The 20,163-nt window shown below is 43.5% G+C and overlaps 1 protein-coding gene across 1 annotated transcript in view; it reads right to left on the bottom strand.

The window, feature by feature from the left end:
• Window positions 1-446: 446 nt before the first annotated feature.
• LOC121717970 (echinoderm microtubule-associated protein-like 6) overlaps window positions 447-20,163 on the bottom strand; it is a 52,373-nt gene continuing 32,656 nt past the window's right edge. Inside the window, exons 19-38 of the mRNA XM_042102694.1 lie at window positions 20,009-20,140; window positions 18,867-18,955; window positions 18,263-18,430; window positions 17,665-17,866; window positions 17,120-17,246; window positions 15,732-15,810; window positions 14,932-15,061; window positions 14,398-14,496; window positions 12,738-12,758; window positions 10,792-10,965; window positions 10,288-10,496; window positions 9,758-9,915; window positions 9,242-9,356; window positions 8,127-8,315; window positions 6,142-6,314; window positions 4,860-5,022; window positions 3,944-4,047; window positions 3,365-3,518; window positions 3,005-3,105; window positions 447-2,804 (exon numbers count right to left, since the gene is read on the bottom strand). Coding sequence (XP_041958628.1) covers window positions 2,780-2,804; window positions 3,005-3,105; window positions 3,365-3,518; window positions 3,944-4,047; window positions 4,860-5,022; window positions 6,142-6,314; window positions 8,127-8,315; window positions 9,242-9,356; window positions 9,758-9,915; window positions 10,288-10,496; window positions 10,792-10,965; window positions 12,738-12,758; window positions 14,398-14,496; window positions 14,932-15,061; window positions 15,732-15,810; window positions 17,120-17,246; window positions 17,665-17,866; window positions 18,263-18,430; window positions 18,867-18,955; window positions 20,009-20,140 — 2,612 coding nt within the window. The 3' untranslated portion in view covers window positions 447-2,779. The remainder of the gene's footprint in view (window positions 2,805-3,004; window positions 3,106-3,364; window positions 3,519-3,943; window positions 4,048-4,859; window positions 5,023-6,141; window positions 6,315-8,126; window positions 8,316-9,241; window positions 9,357-9,757; window positions 9,916-10,287; window positions 10,497-10,791; window positions 10,966-12,737; window positions 12,759-14,397; window positions 14,497-14,931; window positions 15,062-15,731; window positions 15,811-17,119; window positions 17,247-17,664; window positions 17,867-18,262; window positions 18,431-18,866; window positions 18,956-20,008; window positions 20,141-20,163) is intronic.

Genomic DNA, 20,163 nt, shown 5'->3' on the forward strand with positions numbered 1-20,163 from the left:
GTCCACCTGTATTAGGGACTCGAATCAATTAATCAGTTGATTATCAGCTATGACTAAACGATTATGACTATTATAAATAAATCTTGTTTCTTATTATGCACCCAGATATGGTGGATGGAGTGAACAATTGGTAAGTGTGAATAAACGGTTACAGGAAGACGTAAAGGTGATATTGATTTAAGCTGCAATCTGGGGGGGGAAATGTTGAAAGAAATGTCAAATCACAGATTTGTTTTTTTTTCCTTTTAGGTTAGGGACTTTAGTTTGGGCAACTCGTAAACCCTTCATGAAGACACTGTTGAGCTTTGTTGTTAGATTGAAGTTTGTAATATAGGCCTACTTGAGCCAGATAGTGTTCGGTAGATCACTATTTGTAGACAGTGTTACGATTTGAAGTCTGAAGGACACACTCACAGCTTTATGTATATAAAACTCTTCACCAGTTACCCTTTAATACACATACTTTCCCGTCTTGAAGTGTAAAATACAGTATCCCTTATAGACTTTAAGTACAGATTTGGAATGTGTTACAGCATATTCATGCAAAAAAAATGTTTTCCTGTCCTCTCACAATTTAATTAAGCTATGTGACTATCTAGACATGTTACAAAAAAAGCAACTACACACTCAACAACATTTGCAGTCATACATAATTGGCTATCAACATTAAAATATAGACTAATATAGAGTTAGCTCATCTGCTCAGAGAAGGAGCAGATTTGTATATTTTGAAACACCAGAGTAGGTTTGTTGCAAAGTCTGCATGCCTTCCATTTAAGACAAAACCCTCACAAAAATGGTTAATTCATACATACATACACATACGTACATTTAAAAATAAAGAGGTAATTTTAACAAAAATATAACACATTTAAAACACCTCTACAAACGGTAAAGTTACAGTACTTCTGCCACTTGCGGCACCTGAGACTCCTTTTCATATTTGGACAGGTGAATGAGGTGGTCGTGGTAATAACAGGGCAATAATGTGTTTGATATTTTATGTACAAGTCAATAAATTACTTCTCTTAATCCTTGCATATAACTTAAATAAAGTACTCGTCAGTTAAGCCCTAGACTCTTTTATCTTGAGTAGCACCATGGAGGAGAATTAGAAAAAGAAACAAAGTCGCTGTCGTGGTTACCATTGGTGATGCTTATAAGGCACTTCACATATAGAAGCAAAAAAATAAATAAATAAAATATGATGATCCCTTTTGCATTCCAAAACCCACCCAAATACATCTTGGCATCATAGTGGTTCTTTTGCCACTTTTTAAACACGTACATGAGAAAGTAAACATTGCACTTCATGGAATGGCAAAAACGCCATCTACCATAACATGAACAAGTAGTAAAGATAATAAACAAACTTTCTCAGATGCTAAACTTTTATAGAAACTGCCTTGATCTAATCAAGGAAGCCTTACTAGTTAATCATTCTTCATTTAACCAGATGCAGATTTTTCTAGTTCATTCGGGTCTGTTGATTTTCTCGCATATTGTAATGGTCTTATTTCTGGCTCCTGTTTCACCTGGTTCGTCTTCCAGTATTTGAACATTAGGCTGTAAAATCAGATAGATTCTTAGCTAGGAGCTATTATTAGAAGCATAACGTCTTGAAAATCTCTGAAGAGGTTTATTTTGTTTGCATTAAACAAGCTGACCTCTCTCTCTCTTGTAGTCTTACCACCTGTGAAATACAACTCTGAATTCAGGTCGTTCCCACAAACTCTTCATGTGTTTCCACATCTGTTAATCTCCAGGAACCTGAAGCTGTCATATACAACTTTATGTTTTCATAATCTATCTGTACAGATATGAATTTTGACTGGCAGAGTACAAGCTTTCCGCACTCCGTAGAGTACTCCCTTAGTTAAGATTCAGCATTGGTTCGTCAAAAAGCTAGAGGTCACAAAGAGAACCCTTTGCATATAAAGTACCCTTTGCTGGAAAAAAGGTTTCGTAAGGGCTGACAAGGGTTCTGTCGAACCCTTCAAAGGCCTCTACAAAGAACCCTGTGGAGTCCATCAGAATGTTCTGTGTAGAACCTGTGAATGTTTTCCAGGCAAACAAGCCAATGAACCACCAAAGGTTCTAGACTGCACTCGTTGTGAGTGAATAGAGATATGCAAGTGCATCCTATAGGTGTCCTATAGGTGTAGTTGAGATGAAATGCAAATGCTTCATAACGGTCTCCTGTAGGTGTAATTGAGGAGAATTGCAAATGTGTAGTAGTAGGTGTGGCAGACTGTAGTAGGTGTGGGGAACTGTACTAGGTATAGTTGACTTTAGTAGGTGAGGTTGAGTGTAGTAGGTGTGGTAGAATGTAGTAGGTGTAGTTGACTGTAGTAGGTGTGGTGGACTATAACGTGTGGTAGACTGTAGTAGGTGTAGTTGACTGTAGTAGGTGTGGTTGAGTGTGGTAAACTGTAGTAGGTGTGGTTGAGTGTAGTAGGTGTGGTTGAGTGTGGTAAACTGTAGTAGGTGTGGTGGACTACCGGTATAACGTGGGGTTGACCGTAGTATGTGTGGTTGACCGTAGTAGGTATGGTTGTGTGTAGTAGGTGTGGTTGACCGTAGTAGGTGTGGTTGACCGTAGTAGGTATGGTTGAGTGTAGTAGGTGTGGTTGAGCGTAGTAGGTATGGTAGACTGTAGTAGGTGTGGTTGAGGTGAATGCAGCATCTCAGGTCAAGAATTGCAGCAGCAGCAGCATCGCAGAGGCAGTGAGACACACTCCCATCTTCAAGTCACCGGGCTCTGTCAGGACTCTCCGCGTTACAGGCATTTCCAGACAAACACACTGGGGGCGAATAAAGAGATAAAGCGCTTAACCATGTGAAACTACATTTCCAAACGAACAATCTGAACAAAGTGAAGAGTGTGGGGAACAAAAATGGCACACTAAAACACCACAACTTATATGGAGATCTAGGTGTATGAAACCAAGACCAACAAACAAGAAGGTTCATCAACAAAAGAAAGAAAGCAATGGCAACACACCTGCAGTCGCTACCTCCTACACTGATGACGTACTTGTCGTCGGCAGAGAAACGGATGTTGGTGACATGCGCAGAGTGACCGAGGTAGCGCTTGTGTTTGGCCTGGGAGAGAGAGAAAGAGAGAGAGAGGTATCAGATACCGGCTCCAACTGACATACTAATCGAATATCTATACTGATTTATGACTGATAGTGGTGTCATGACAACAATGATCACAGCAGTAATGCTTACTTGTTTATAACCAATTATTACAAACCATGGTATTTATCACTGTTTATTTAAATGTAAACTCTTCTAACCACTTTACAATCATTCGTTTTTCTACACCTTTTGTTGCTTTAAGGATATCAATCACGCTTACAAATTTTTCTGTGCATGGGAAGTCGAAGAGCTTGACGAGGCCGAAGTCGTCTCCTGTCGCGATGTTGAGGCCGGCGTGCGAGACAGAGGCGCAGACGACGTCGGCCTTCTCAGCATTCCGTGGCCACACTCCCACCACCTCATCGCCCAGGACACTGACAGGACAGTCACATGACAACTTAACGATCTTCTAAAACCTTTACATGGGTAAACGCATGAATAGTTTACCACACATCTTGCTGGTCTCTGTCAGAATATCTCTAAAGTTTACAAATATTTATACAGTACATTCATCCTCTGTTCAATTTTTTTTAAAACGTGGTATGTTTTTTTATATGTGGTATTTTTTGCAATTTTCTTTCAAAATATTTTTTGTACCAAATATATCTTTTATGTGGTACAAGTATCCTAATATACAAACCCACATACTTTACCCATAACTCAAACTCTAAAAGCATGTTGCCAACTCTTTATTTGTTGTTAATTCAACACTGTGATGAATTTTCGGCGGGAGTTGTTGAGTTGGGTTCTGACCAGTCGTTAGAAACCTCGGTATTCCTCAGTGACAGTGCCCCCTCACCTTGTCCATGTGGCCCAGGTGATTCTATCGATGACGGCCTGCTCTGATACCACCTTCCCGTTCGGAACCTCATGGACCTGCCTCTTGTACATTCCCGTGGAAACCTGTAACCACAGCAAGCCACAACATCACACTATTTGTATATCTTGGCATCTTATTGGTTAATAGACACTTCTATCCGGGTCATAGAATTTAACAGTAATTCTAAAATTACATTGCCATATGCAGAGCAGCCATCAATAAACACGTTGACAACATTTTTGAAGGTTGAAGGCGATCCTGGTTATTATTAAACCGACCGCCAGATATTGATTTCACTTGCTAAAAGTGAATGATGTTTTCGGTTTGGCATCTAATATGGTACAGTATGTTAGTGTTTGTGCACCAAATAGAAACTGTCCCCGTTATGGCACTTTCCGTCTGACTTCCAGGTTAAAAATAGCTGGTGATGTGTTGTCCAAATGGCTTTCTGAATATAACCCCGATCAAAAGATGAGCGACAGCTGCTCATGCAAACCAGGGAGGCTGATGGTTAGTAGTGGAAATCTCCAGGTTCAGAAAATCATAAGAGGGCCCCTTTGGTGCGACTGAAGGGTGACACTCACTGATAGCCATTTGTCAACGAACAGCCCTCACCCCACCCGCAACCCCCTCCCTGTCTGCACTATCTGGGGGTTTGCTTGCTATTGAAGATGGCGGGGGATACCTATTCACCCATACCACTGATCTGAAACTAAAATGACTGTGCCATTCTATATGGACACACAACATCACATGACTTGCCTTGATGACACATTTATGTGCATCAGTGATTCTGACTCAGATTCCCAGCAGCATACTGTGGCACAACTGCACACACACACACACACAAACACACACAAACACACACACACACACACACGCTGGCCCAGCGTACCCCAATAAACTTGCTGTCTGCGGAGAAGTCCAGCTGGATGACGAAGCCGGGGATGTCCTTGCAGTAGCCGATGCGGTTGAGCGAGGGCCCCAGCGTGAGGTCGTAGAAGTCCACGGCGCTCTCCACCGAGCCCACCGCCAGCAGCCGGCTATCAGGGCTGAACCTGGACAGGAGAAAGTGTGGGGGTCAGGACGTTATCTGTACACTCTTAAGGGCTGAACCTGGACAGGAGAAAGTGTGGGGGTCAGGAGGTTATCTGTACACTCTTAAGGGCTGAACCTGGACAGGAGAAAGTGTGGGGGTCAGGAGGTTATCTGTACACTCTTAAGGGCTGAACCTGGACAGGAGAAAGTGTGGGGGTCAGGAGGTTATCTGGGCTAAACCTGGACAGGAGAAAGGGCAGTGTGGGGGTCAGGAGGTTATCTGGGCTGAACCTGGACAGGAGAAAGGGCAGTGTGGGGGTCAGGAGGTTATCTGGGCTGAACCTGGACAGGAGAAAGGGCAGTGTGGGGGTCAGGAGGTTATTTGTACATTCTTAGGCGGGGACCACATTAGCCAGCAGCAAGCGGCAGGTTTCCTATTGTTCTTTATGGTTCGGCAGCGGAACGGTGGCAACGCTGGCGTAACGCTAGAGTTGAAGAAGCTGAGCGTTGAACTTTCAAAGCGCAACGTGAGCGTATTCAAGGCAAACCATTCGTGTTACCATAGGAACGAGATAGAATTTATTATGGTCTGAGTGTTGCGTTACGTTTGCCGCTTGCCGCTGCCTAATGTGATCCTCGCCTTAAGGGCTGTTCACACCAGGAATGGTAACTATAAAGATAAAATTGTAACTATAACAATGTTGGCGTTATTATATTTCTAGTTTATGTGTGGACGTCGTCATTAATTTTAGCTAGATACTTTTTTACTGTTATTGTTATAGTTACCGTTCTTGGTGTGAACAGCCCTTTAGACTTGCACAAGACAGCATGTCTGTGTGTGTGTGTGTGTGCGTGTGCGTGTGCTTAGCATTGTGTAATTTTTTTGTTGGGTACATAGCAAATAATGTGTATGTGTGAGTGTGTCTGCTATGTCATGCTCCCTGCTATTGTCTGTTATCTGATTGTGTATTTCTAATCTCATGTTTGTCTGTTGGGTGAATGCTTCAGTTTTAGTATCAAAATATGTGAATAATTTTATGTACAGTATTCATATATAGATGAAAATATTTGTTTGTGTGAGCGTGTGTGTATGTGTGTGAGCGTGTGTGTGCGCGCGCGCGCGCCGCGTGTGTGTGTACCTGATGTCCTGGATGGCGATGCTGCGGTCCCTCTTCTTGCCCCAGACGGTGAGCGAGTTCACCAGCAGCATGATGAACTCTCCGTTCTCCATGCCGATGGCGACCATCTCCCCGCTGGGGCTGTAGGCCGTGCACTTGGCCGGGTGGCCCAGGCTCACCTTGTTTAGAAGTTTCTGGAAGCACAGGTATGTTACAGGTGAGAATAATATACTTTGATGTTTATTTGTTCTCTATTATATTCTCCTATCAAGGGTCTCTGTAACAGACAAGCATTCCCAATCCTCCTGAACTTTTCCAAACTGTGGACTCTCTTTAATTTAATTTAATTTAATTTAATAAGCCGATTAAGAGACAGTACACAAACATGGGCCAGGAGCAACACTGCTAAAAGTTTTTTTTTTTTTTTTTCATTTTTTAAATGTGCGACCTGAGAATGATATCTAGGGGTTAATTAATTTTGGCTGTACTACACAGGCCTGCCGAAGGATTAGACGTAACTTTGGCTTGTGTACTCATTAATCAGTGGAGGACGTCGACATGAAGTCAAGTGAGGAGCATAAATCTTGCGCTGACATTAGCTGCGTAGCCACTGCGTGCTCTAACATATAAAAATAGTCTCCATAGTCTAAAATAGGCCCGCGTGTTATTTTAGGTGTTTAAGTGCATGAGAATACAATGCATAGCCTACATGTTTTGGGGCGAGAATAAGGCCTACATCATCATCCTGCGACGTCTAGCACACATACACAAATTAACTTTCTATTTTCTTCCATCAATGCTGTCCCGCAGCTCAGTAATAGCAGGCTTCTTTACTCCTTGTTGACACCCTTTTTTTCTCTGGTGTAACAGATCACATGAGTCTCACTTGCAGCCCCCCGCCCCCTCGCAACCACCCCCCACCCGAGGTTCCTCAAGGTCTCACGCCCATATATGGATACCTGGTTTCCTCGTTCATTTTGGCACCTCTATATTGTGTTTGTGACATCACGAGGCGAGGCAGGAGATTTGGATGTGATCTGATCTCATCTGACCCAAACCCCCCCGCAACCCCCCCCAACCCCCCACACCTTCTGACCGGACACTTGTTTGGCATGTCTCAAAATTTGTCACCACGGTGACAGGAGATACCCAAGTCTAATTGGCGGGAGATTTGGAAGGCATGGGGCATGGATTAATCGTGGGTATCATCGACAGACAGACGTCAGTCTAGACCTCACTCTAGCTGCTGTGGCCTAGTACAGACCATGGCAGTACAAGTTCAACTACAAGTATAAGAACACACATGGCTAAATGCTAACAGACTTTACACACTGTAACAGAGGCTGTGTAAGAACACACATGGCTAAATGCTAACAGAATTAACACACTGTAACAGAGGCTGTAAGAGCAGGACATCATCAGGTGCACATCAAAAAACATACAACACTGAAGTACTTTAACAATGAAGTACATGGCTCTCCTCCTTCTCTCACCCACTTTTTGATAATAGTAATAATACTAATACTACTACTACTAATAATAATACATTAAAGTTGTATAGCACTTTTCGAGACACTCAAAGACACTGATGATCATGGCTGCATTATGGTCCATCATCTCTCCTTTTCTAACAAGTGATCCATTCCAGCTCTCTCACTCTTCCATGCTCATCCATCTCTCTCTGCTATGGCCAGATTAAAGATGATACACATTGTTGATCAGTGTTGCTGTGCAATGTTCCATCAATTCTTTTTTTCTAGAGTACTTTAACCATCTGTTGTCATTATCATCCAAACAGAACACATGGAACCACTTACTGTACGTGGTTTCCCAGCAGCACTGCTCAAGAAGTTGCCGAGAGAGTTTTCTCTCTCTCTCTCTCTCTCTCTCTCTCACTCTCTCTCTCTCTGTTTCCTCCCGTCTCCCTCTCTCTCTTTCTCCTTCCTTCTTCCCCACCCTGTCTCCCGTGTCCTCCTTGCCCCTTTGCGTCCCTGCCTCGTCCTCACCTTGTCCCCCAGGTCCCACATGCGGATGGAGCCGTCGTCGCTGGCCGAGATGAACACGTCTTTGGTGGGGTGCGTGGCCAGGCCCCAGATGCGTCCCTGCGTGTGCCCGTTGATCATGGTGTTGGACGCGGCATTCTTCTCGCCCACCTCGATGATCTCGCCGTCCTTGGTGCCCACCAGGATCTTGCCCTGTGGTTGGTCAGACAACAGGTCAATAGCACCTCCATCTTCATCCAAAGCAGTAACAATCATGCTCCAGTAATAGTGACAAAGTGATAAGTGTATTCATCACAGTCTAGTTCTGACCTGCTTTCCCATCAAGCGTGAATGTAAACTGTAGACATCATTTCACGTTGAGTAAGCTTTGAATAAACATCCCAATGAACTTGTGTATGTGTGTGTGTGTGTGTGTGTGTATGTGTGTGCAAGGCTGTAGCCAGGATTTCTCAAATACTGAGGTCAGGGGCATCACTAGAAATGTTGGGGCGCCCCAAATGCTCTGGGGGTCCGGGGGCATGCCAGAACAGAAGACGAGCCAGTCTTTATCATTTCTGTCCGTCTCAAACTACATTTAGATGGTGTGTTTAGCAACCGAAATTTGAAAAACCACGCAGCCAGTTCTTTAGAAGCAAACGGAAAAAACGAAACGCAACATGCAGGCCGAATCTCAGTACAAATATAAATCAACCAAGGGGCTGCAAGAAGGTGTCTTGCGGGCCAGGATTTTTAGACCACTGGCCTAAACTATGTTAATACTAATTTAACACAGACAACAAGCTGCACAGAGCAGGGCAGACATGTCAAAACATTTAAAACTTAATTTCTGGATACAACACACACACACACACACACACACACACACACACACACACACAATGGTTGGTTAATGGAGTATGTTCTTGATCTCATATCTGACAAGGTCACCCAGAATAAACTTATTTATGTATGGTGTATTTTCAGAATTTGTGTTTTTCAGATTTACAGTTGATACACTAATAAACATTTGTTTCTTGCAAATAGCGATACGCCTCCTGTATATAATGTGCAACTGACGACTAACCATCTCTCTCTCTCTCATGTGTGTGTGTGTGTGTGTGTGTATGTGTGAAGCATACTTTTCCACGGCAGACGGAGCGAACATTCTCCACCGGTAGACCCGTCTCTAGCTGGAACGCTCGGCACCTCTTCATCTCCTGATCCCACAGCTTGACTGCCCCACCCTCTTTAGTGCTGTACACACATACCCACACACACACACACGCACACACACAGAGCGAGAGAGAGAGAGAGAGAGATCAATTGTGGAATGGGTAAATCAAGGGTGTTACGGATAGAATACAAATATACCACCAAATATTGGATTCCATATTGGATGGTAGACAAATCAATCATGTTCGATTGCAGCTAGTTAGATTAAAATATATACAGTAAGTGACCGGACTACCAGCCGAGTGATATAAAAGACGTGAATCAGAAGCACAAAACCCGTTGCCATTGACAGCGGTCATTATATGTTTCAGCGGTCATTACATGGTGCATATTTGACCGTAGAACGTTGGGAAATCCCAAGCATTCTACTGGCATTGTGAAGCGCCGCATAATAAAGGTTTTAAAAAACGGTGTCCACTCACGGCCGCTCCTTGCCCCCGGTGACGATGAGGCCGTCTCTGAGTGTGGTGTACATGGTGAACACTGGCCCCGTGTGCGCCTTAGCCACCACCCGCACCAGGAAGTGCTCACGCCACACGTACACGTCACCATTGATGGCCCCCGTAAAGGTCAGGTTGTTCTTGACACAGAGAGAGAACACAGAAAAATACTCAGATGACCAAAATGTCACAGTTATTTCATTGTTATTTAAGACAACACAGATAACACAATAATATTTATCAGTAACTCAATTAATATACTGTATTTCTTTGTTATTTTGACTACTTAAATGAACATACATATCCATATTTCATGATATACTTGTGCTTTATCATGTGCTGCATTTCGTGTCCCCATTTCTTTTAACTAACATTTCTTTTAAGTAGTTAAAGTACTTAAATAGTTATTTATGACCTATAACTTGCAAATTTGCAATAGTCTATGCAGATTGTAATTTTTTCATATTTTCGAAAAAAAAAAAAAATCTTAAATCTAAAAACACAATACTCACAGCCCCAAAGGCCACAGAGAGCATGGTCTGCATGCGTCCATCCTCCACTGTCCCGATCACGCCCTTCTTGTACATAAGCGAGCCGCCCACCAGCGTCCAGAACTTGATGTGTTTGACACCCACCGACACAAACTGGGTGTCCGAGTCAGGACGGAACTCGGCCACGAAGATGCGGTCTGTGTGGCCCCCTTTACTGCTCACCTTTGTGCCTGAGGAGAGTCAGGAACACACCATTGGTATGTGTTTTAATATATATATGGCATTTAAGTATTGCAAATATATCAAAACTACAAGCTATGGGAATAGGAATGTTATTCCTTCCTCTATGCACACACACACACACACACACACACTTTCCTCTCTCCCCCAACACATCTCTTCCCCCAACAAGCAACACACTGTATAACAATCGTCTAACACTCCCATCCATTTGTATGCATTGAACACACACACACACACACACACGCACACATGCACACACTCGTGTGCGCACGTCTTCCTCACCTTCCTGCCAGCGCCACACGGTGATGGAATGTTCCGGCTCCACGCCCACGGAGAGCAGCAGCTTCCCGGTGGCGCTGAAGTTGACGTAGCCCACACCCTTGGAGTGGGAGCAGCGCAGCACCGACAGCGTCTGCTTGCTCATGGCGTCCCACACGTGGATGGAGGGAGCCATGCCTGCCCACACAACAGTCAAAAGGTCAAAAAGTCAGAAGGTATGTGAGTTGCTTCCTGGTATTTCTGCCGAGGAGGAAAAATCCAGTCTTCATAACGTAAAAGTCTGTGCATTTGGTTCTACCTGTGCACTTAAACAGGTGATTTCACTGATCAACTGGTTCTACCTGGCTGAAGAGGAGTTATTCTTCAAGCAGAATCAGCTGCTTTAGTTAATGGAAGTATGACAAAAATGACGTGATATGACCTTTACTTTCTGAAGCTGGATTTCCCCAACTTGGTTATCTGTCATATTATATGTTTGACTATTGGTGTATATATGTACACTTTTGGTTAATATACTCTTTTTTTAATGCCTGATGGCCAAGCTATGACCATATATGAGCTGGAGGCCATGAAGAATCTGTCACATGATCATGCTACACAATCCCCTTCTACATGATGATACTTTATCTATCAGCAGCGTTACATCAGCAGGCTACACTGAGCAATCCCACTCCTGCTTATTGCCACTGGGGGCAACTACTGAATGTACGGTTATCCCTAAAACACAGACAGGGAGACGGGACTTGTTTATACTGTGATGGAGGGACACAAGAACTGGAGTTCTAAACAAGCATTCTACAACTCAGTCGTCACTCACATGCACACACACACACACACACATTTTAACACATTTATTTATGTCCACATGAAGAAAATGGTACAAGGATACAAACACACACACACACACACACAAATCACGGTGGGCAGTTCCTCAGAGTGCCCAGCTCAATGAACTATGCTAAGCTATGCTAACGGTGGGTGCTTCAGACTGATTAATGCACGCCCAGAGACGAGAATGGTGTGTATCATCTTATCTAACTCTGGCGGAGACAGTGATTAAGCTAATTTCCCAAAATTATGGTGTGTTCCTAGCCTGGGTGCCATTCTGAACTTATCCCCGCCCCACGGGAAGTTCGGTCTGGCATTGCTCCATTGTGGGGCAAGTATGCTCGCCCTAAATCAGGCGGACCAATCAAATCAGGCTTTACGATGATGGACAGGTGAGCAACAGCGCTTGGTCTATCACGTCATCTGAGCACGCTTAGATTAGGCTTAACAAAACGCTGTGGCTAGAAGGATACATGGCTTTTAAGACCCCATATGGAAAATTCATATTATTTAATGAGTTTGTATCACTGAAAACGATTATTTCTGAAAACTTTGGCCAAAGTTGAGATGTGGGAAAACTGGTGGTTTCACTTTCATCAAGGGAAAACAGCGCTGTTGCATTGCGACATGTTCCCTCGTTCGTTTGAAATCTCTGATTGACCACCTGTTCGAGGGATTTGCGACAGCCTTTCCCAGCTGTTTAACATGTTTATAGCCTATCACTGTTCAACAGAATTATTTTTAAAAACGGAGGGGATATAGGAGCAGAAGGATGGTTCGTGTGTTTTCTTCCTACACCTCACGGTAAGCTATTTTGTTGCTCTGATTGGTTAGGTCTATCTAATTGAGTGCAGAGGCATTCCCCCCCTGTATCGGTTGAAGCACGCCCCATAATTACGTCCCAATGGAGCAGTATCAGACTCATATTCTGACTAGAATTTGAGTATGACAACGTCAGGCTAGCGTGTTCCTTTATAGAAAAGTAAATAAATTCTAAAAATAAATGATCTCTCTCTCTCCCTCATTCCCTGCCCCTCCATTACAGAGGACCACCCAGGAGAGCTCAAACTCATCAGACGCAGGAAGAGACACCAAAGGGAAGACAGCCACCATTATCTTACCTGGCAGGTCATTCACATCTCCTGTGATGGAGAGAAGCGAGTAGAGGTGTGGAGGGATGGAGAGGAGATGGAGGTGGAGGATGAAGAGGCATATCAACAGAAACAAAACAAGCAGTGAGTCAGCCAGCGCTTTTAAAAAAAAACGGAAAATGATGTTGAGACTCCGCACCCCACAGAGAGATGCAGAGAAAACAAACAAACAAACAAACAAACAAACAAAGGTACAAACAAACAAAGATCTCCAAATGAGAGCCATTACAACACAGCTACATCCACATTCAGGTTCAGAGAGTGAGAGCCGTGCTGTTTTAGTTCTCCCCGTCCAACGTGTTCAGCTACAGTAGCTGCACATTAGTTCTACATGCTGGTTACAGAACTGGGTTAATGAACTCATCCAGATGGTTGAGACCCAAACTCAGTGGAGCCCTTACGAAAAATAACTAAGCACTATAGTAATCCTATACGATTTCTATGGTAGTTCTATGGTAGTGTATAACACATTCTGTGATGTTCTGTAATACCTCTGTAATATCCTTACTCTCTATTGTGTTCCTGTAGTACTTCTATAGTATGTCCAAAAATACTCTAAGATTCCTGTGATAGCTATAGTATTCCTATAAGATTAGTACTGTGATGTCGTGCCTATTAACCAAGGTTTGTACATTGATTTAGCTAAATTTCTTCAGCTGTGAGGTTAATACATGAGGGGGATGCTATACATGGGAATGCATTTCTTTTCTTCATTCTTCTCATTAAAGCGATCGCGATCTGATTCTGATTCATTGGGCTATTGGGCACTGCTCTTAATACACTGGTGCGGTTAATGTATACTATTAGTGTAACAATTTGTCTCAAAATACTTTAATATTCCTATAGTTATTTTTTTCGTAAGGGAGGGCTGGGCCAACTCCAGCCCAGTGGCTCTCTGTTGGCTGTTCAATCTCTGACATATTAAATCATCTCCAATAGCAACTGAAATGAGCCGTTATCGTGCACAGATGTCATTTTAATACAGAATACATTTTAATACTCTGATAGATCAAAATGATAAAATGGACGATTTCCTGATGATCAGCATTGAAAGGCACTGCTGAAAACGGTCAATTTTGTGTTGGTGCCGGTAACGGCTGGAGGCGTCCTCCCTCCGATGAGGTTCAGCGTGTAAACATAATAAAGAGCTCTGCAGCAGCTGAGCTCAGTGTGGATGGGTGTCCCGGCCAAGGCCTCGCCAAGTTCTGGGCCAAGACCGCTGCATGTTAATCAGCTAACAGCACTCTAGGGAAGCCTTTCAATCTCTGAACCTCAACCCGGATAAAATCAAATAAAAGTGGCAAACAATCATTAGACAGGAGCCAGAGGAGCTGGGTATACTCAACAAACAGTGAGAGAGAGTGTCAGCAGAGTGTCCGCAAAAAAGCATGTGGCTCAACTAAAGCATTATGGGTAATGACTTATGTGAGGGCCTGTGACTCAACTAAAGCATTATGGGTAATGACTTGTGTGAGGGCCTGTTGTCATTATAGGCTAAGCTTGATAAAGTATAAAAAGTAACAAATGTAGCGGTCAGACTGTCCCTGTGTTGTAGGTCACTCACACCTGCTGGATTTCCTCTCAAAACAAACGGATGAATATAGCAGTGGTTCGGTCATGGCACTCGCACCTATTTGTCCAGTGGCGATGATGTTTTGGTATTTCGGATGTTGATTGACCGTGAGACACAGGATATCGTCAGTGTGCTCCAGATAGAAGGTTTGTGTTCCTACAGAAAGGAGAGAGATAGAGAGAGAGTGAGAGAGTGAAAGACAGAGAGATGCAGAAATGTAGATAAATACTATTGCAAGTAATATGAGAGGACCCTTATTTTGATACCATCATTTATAACTTCAACGTCACAACATTATCAGCTAGTACTGTTATGTTATTTCAACAACAACCACAAGAGGGCATCATACTCAAACCAAAGTATCACAGGGCTGCCTACCGGTACTTACCAGCCAAACTATTCAATAGCAATGGGACGAATAACAAACTGTAGAAAATGTGTGTCTATAGAAATTGTGTGTAAAAATGGTAATAAGGCTGCACTGTTTGTTAACCGAAAAGAGCGACAGGAAGCCAGAGGAAAGTGTGTGCATGAGAAATACAGAGCTAAGTGTGTGTGTGTGTGTGTGTGTGTGTGTGTGTGACTGTGTACCTGCAGAGAGGCTCTGTATGATGGCGGCGGCGGCCGTGTGGAAGATGATGTCGTTGCCGTCGTTGAGGTAGTGCAGGTTGTTCCTGCAGTCGAAGCCACGGTAACCAAACACATGATCCAGCTGCAGCTCCTGTAGCTCCCAGACAACAGGTGGAGGGAAGAGTGGACGAAGGAGAGAAAGAAAGAAAGAAAGAAAGAAAGAAAGCAAACAAGCAAGCAAGCAAGAAAATGATTTATAGGAATGCATAACTGGTAACACATTGCTGTTTTGTAGTTATATTCAAAGAATTGCTGTGATTGTATATGTATAAGAAAAAATATCAGACATGTTTGTATACGACAATATAATATCAAAAATGCGTCCAGCAGATGAAGACCTAGAGTTCACTACAGTGTCCCAAGTTGAAACCCTACAGATCAGTCTCTATGTGACATGGGGCTCTAATTTAAAAGTCGGGCAAAGTGCAAAGTCTAATATCTAACTATAATAATTACTAACGAGGCAAAATCTATTTGCTAATTTACTAACGAGGCAAAATCTATTAGCTAATTTAAAACCAAGCAAGAGCAAGGTCCTGAGCCTAGACATCGGTGGATCAGCTCAGTGGCCTCACACGCCACCTTTAGTTCATGCACGAGACACTTTGCTCATCAAGTGACTTTGCTCTTTTTCATTTAAATGGAAGCTCTCTGTGTCTTTGAGTGACGGGGTTGGAATAATTGAGACTATTCTAGGCTATTTAATAGGACTGGCAAAGCATCATGTAAAGCACTGTATCACTCGTCAAACCACCACCTACCTCTACCAGCTTCTTCTTCTTGGTGACGTTGTTCTTGAGTAGTTTGTCTGGCATCGGGGCAGCTCTGCTCACCGGTGGTCTAAGAGACACAGACCAGACAGACAGACTGCAGTCAGCAGCACACATCTCCTCTGTCTCTCTCACACACTCACTCATCCCCTCTCTCTCTCTCTCTCTCTCACTCACCCCCTATCCCTCTCACCAGTCACTCAAATTCAAATTCAAAACGTTTTTATTGGCATGACAATTCGTGAAGAAGGTGTTGCCAAAGCATACAGTCATGGTTCCCACTCTAAGTCAAATGTAAAATTCCATGACTTTTCCCTGACTTTCCCTGATAAAAAAAACTGAATTTCCATGACTTACTATACTATTTACTAACGTATAGCGTTCAAGAATATTTTACTTTTTAGAGTGGGAGATGAATAAATGGTCATTGAAAAAACAAAGTTGGGATACTCAAGGAAGCACTAAAGCAAATAACCAGATATACACCAGTTCTGTGTAGAAATATTTGTATTAATGCATTTTGGCAAGTCAGTTTTAAACTGCTACAACAAAATTCCCTGATATTCCATGACTTTGACCCAAACATGATACAATTCCCTGACTTTCCATGTCTGGAATAGACTTTCCAAAATTCCATGATATTCCAGAAATTCCATGACCCGTGGGAACCCTGTACAGTATCTAGAACACACTCCCTCACTTCTCTCTCTCTCTCTCTTTCTTTCTTTCTCTCTCTCTCTCTCTCTCTCTCTCTCTCTCTTTCTCTCAGTAGCAGGGGTGGAAAAGTTTGGCTTCAGAGAATAAAAGTCCTACCACATGTCTGTTCCAACCATTCGCTTAAACCAGCTGATAAGCTCAACTCCTCAGCCAGGTAAACAAGCTGATTTGTGAGACATTTAGCACAGGTAGAACCAATACATGATGAGACTTTCTGAAGCTGGACTTTTCCCACCTCTGCTCAGTAGGGACACAAGGCATGCAAAACATATGGCTTTGGTTAGAGAAACAACGAGAGACCATGCACATCCCACACCAAAAGCCCTTTGGAAGCCCTTGGGTGAAGGATCTAAAGCATATTAGTATACAAGAGATAAGAGTTGATCCGCACACCAAGGAGCTCCCATTTAAGTTTTTTATTTTATGTGCAGCGACAGGGGCTCAAAACATGACTGCAAATAAAAAAATAAATAAATAAATAAATAAATAAATAAATAAATAAATAAAAACTTAAATTAATAAGTTAATAAAAAAATAAATAATATCTCTTGCATTTATTTATTTATTATTATAAAATATGACTTTGGGCCATTACTTCATCTGCTCCACCAACACCACCAGTTAGTGAATGAGAACACAAGCCAGTGAGTGAGCATGCTCACCTCTCATCCACCAGCACCTCCTTCTGCTGCAGGTGGGGTTTGGTGCCGCTCATCTCGCGGATGCTGACCGCGTACACCTTGGTGGTGTAGTCAGTGGTCCTCTCTCTGGCCACGTCGCTGTCGTAACCTGCACGCAGGAGAAGTCGTGGTCAGTCAGAACCAATGCCTCCCTTTTTTAACGTTTTACGGTCAGGTTTGATAATGGGGTCATTTCCATGTTTATGGTTGACTCAAGTGACCTTTGACCTGTTTGAATCCATCAAGGGTATGAATCGTAGCAGGTTGTGTGATCCATGTTGTTTAAATACCAGACTGTATGTATACAGTCTATGTTAAATACTAACAAAATAACATACACAAAACACACGCCTACTAACACGCACCTCACTCTGACTTGACCTTGAATTTCCCCTGGGGATCAATAAAGTATCTATCTATCTATCTATCTATCTTACACAAAAACACACATACAGACTCACACCCAAACACACACACACACGCACACACACACCCACACACACACACACACACACACACACACTCACCTCCGTCGTCATCCGCATCGTCGTCGGACTCCTCGCTGTCCACGGCTTTGTTCTCGCGCGCCACCCCTGCCTCGCGCGCCCAGATCATCAGCGCCGTGTCGGCCCCGCCCACCGACAGCAGCATGGTGTCGTCATGGGACCAGCGGACGTTGGTGACGTTGGCACTGTGGCCCACGTAGCGCTTGAACTTGCCAAACTGACCCTGTGGCGGAGGCACCCGAACATGGCTGTCTTGTGAACACTCACATTGGCACCAATTCTATCTATGGTCTTTACACCAACAGTGCAGTTTTTCAGGTATATTAAAGATATACAAAGGTATATCTATAAGGTACATCAAAGATATATGTAAGGTATGTCTTATAAGGTGTATCAAAGGTTTATCTATAGGGTACATCAAAGGTATATATCTAGTATATGAGAATCTATCTGAGAATATGTAATCCAACTACCTTAGCACAGGCAGCACTAAGAGCAAGTGGGAATATGGATAAAGATGGAACAGAAACTACAGTGGAACTTTTAAAAAAGTCAGTGAGTTGAGGCCAAAACTTGGTTTGATTTGATTAATCTGATTCCCTGAAATGTGCTGAGTCACCTTGCAGGGGAAGCTGAAGAGCTTGAGGAAGCCAAAGTCGTCTCCGGTGGCCAGCAGCTTCTTGTCTTTGGTGAGCGACGAGGCGTTGACGAAACTCAGCGTTGGCCAGATGCCCTCGCAGGTGGGGCCTAGCACCGATGTCCAGCTGGCCCACTCCACCTTCTCAAACTGGACACACACAGAGAGACACACACACACACACACACACACACACACACACACACAGACACACACACAGACATACACACACACACAGACATACACACACACACATACATATACGCACACCACACGCACACACACACAGACATACACACACACATATGCATACGTACACGCACGCACACACACACACACACACACACACAGACACACACAGACATACACACATACAGACAGACAGTACACAATGTCAGTCAATTATAGGTTCTTCTGACTACTAAGAGACACATCACAAATCGTTTGAAGATCTTAGGTATACAAATATCTCATAAACCTATTTCATTAAAATACCAATATGCTGTTGATTATTACAACTTATTATATATACAGTTCCAGTATAGCACATAGAGATGTAGGTATGTAGAGAAGTGTGCATGAGCACCTCAGTGGTGTTGATGGTCTGTCTCCGACCTCGAGGTGCCTCGAAGAACAGCTGCTCTTTGGCCCCAGTGTTCACCTGCAGTAGCTTTCCTGCAAGCAGCCAATCACATCGAGTTCTATCTAAGCACGTGGAACCCAAGCAGCCAATCACATCAAGTTCTATCTAAGCACATGGAACCCAAGCAGCCAATTACATCGAGTTCTATCTAAGCACATGAAACCCAGTCCAATGACGTGGAACAACAGAGCTATTGATCCCATTAGAGCTGTACATGTCCAATCAGATTTAAGTACATCCCTACACATTTAGTACATTAAGTAGATCCCCCATCGATCTACTCATTGAGCTTCACTGGCTATCAGTAGCCACCCACATTAAATACATATTGCTAATGCTTGCCTACAAAGTAGTCACCGATTCTGCACCCTCGTACTCGAATGCCCTCATACAGGCGTAAGCCATCTCCCGCCCGCTGCCCTCTTCTAATAAACGCCTGGCTCTGCCACCCGTATGCTCACAGCAATCCAAACTTTTCTCGTCTGTCATTTCCCCGTTGGTGGAATGCGCTACCAGTGCCTACCAGAGCAGGGGCATCCCTCTCCATCTTCAAAAACCTCCTGAAGACCCAAACCTTCCAAGGGTACCTCCTCTCTCAGCACTAACAGCTGGACACACTTTATCTAGCACGTACCACTACTTTCCTCCCTATCCTGCCTATCCCTCTTCTCTCTTCCTCGACTTCCCTTGTACTGTCATTCTATTCTATGTGAGTACTAGGTACTGTATTGCTGTACTAACAATATCCTTGTGGCTCTGCACCCGCAAGCTATTAGAACAGATCTGTTTTTTTGGACACTTTGGTGCCTAATCACAGGAGCCTCAGCACAGATCAGTTTAATTAAGACAGTGAGAAAATCCTTCCTGTGCATCCCACCACGTCTCATTGCTTCTGCTCACTCTTGTCTTAAAGATTCACACTTCATTACGTGATAATTCAGTTTAACAACAACATCACCATACTTAATCAGATTACTGTAAAATTAACTGGTTTTCACCCAATTAGGCTTTTACTAAGGACCCCCACCCACCCCCCATCAATCTGCTGCTATTTTCAGGTTGTCCCAGCGTGGTGGTGTCCTTACCGCGCGAGTCCCAGTCTATGTGGGTGATGTAGCTGGAGGCTCCTTTGCAGATTCCCACGCGCTTGCTCGTCAGCACGTTGTAGATGTCTATGAACGTGTCGTGGGAGGCCACTGCCAAGTACTTGCCAGCATCTGAGCGAGAAGAAGGGAAAAAA

This window comes from Alosa sapidissima, chromosome 9 (assembly GCF_018492685.1).
Source record: "Alosa sapidissima isolate fAloSap1 chromosome 9, fAloSap1.pri, whole genome shotgun sequence".
NCBI lineage: Eukaryota > Metazoa > Chordata > Actinopteri > Clupeiformes > Clupeidae > Alosa > Alosa sapidissima.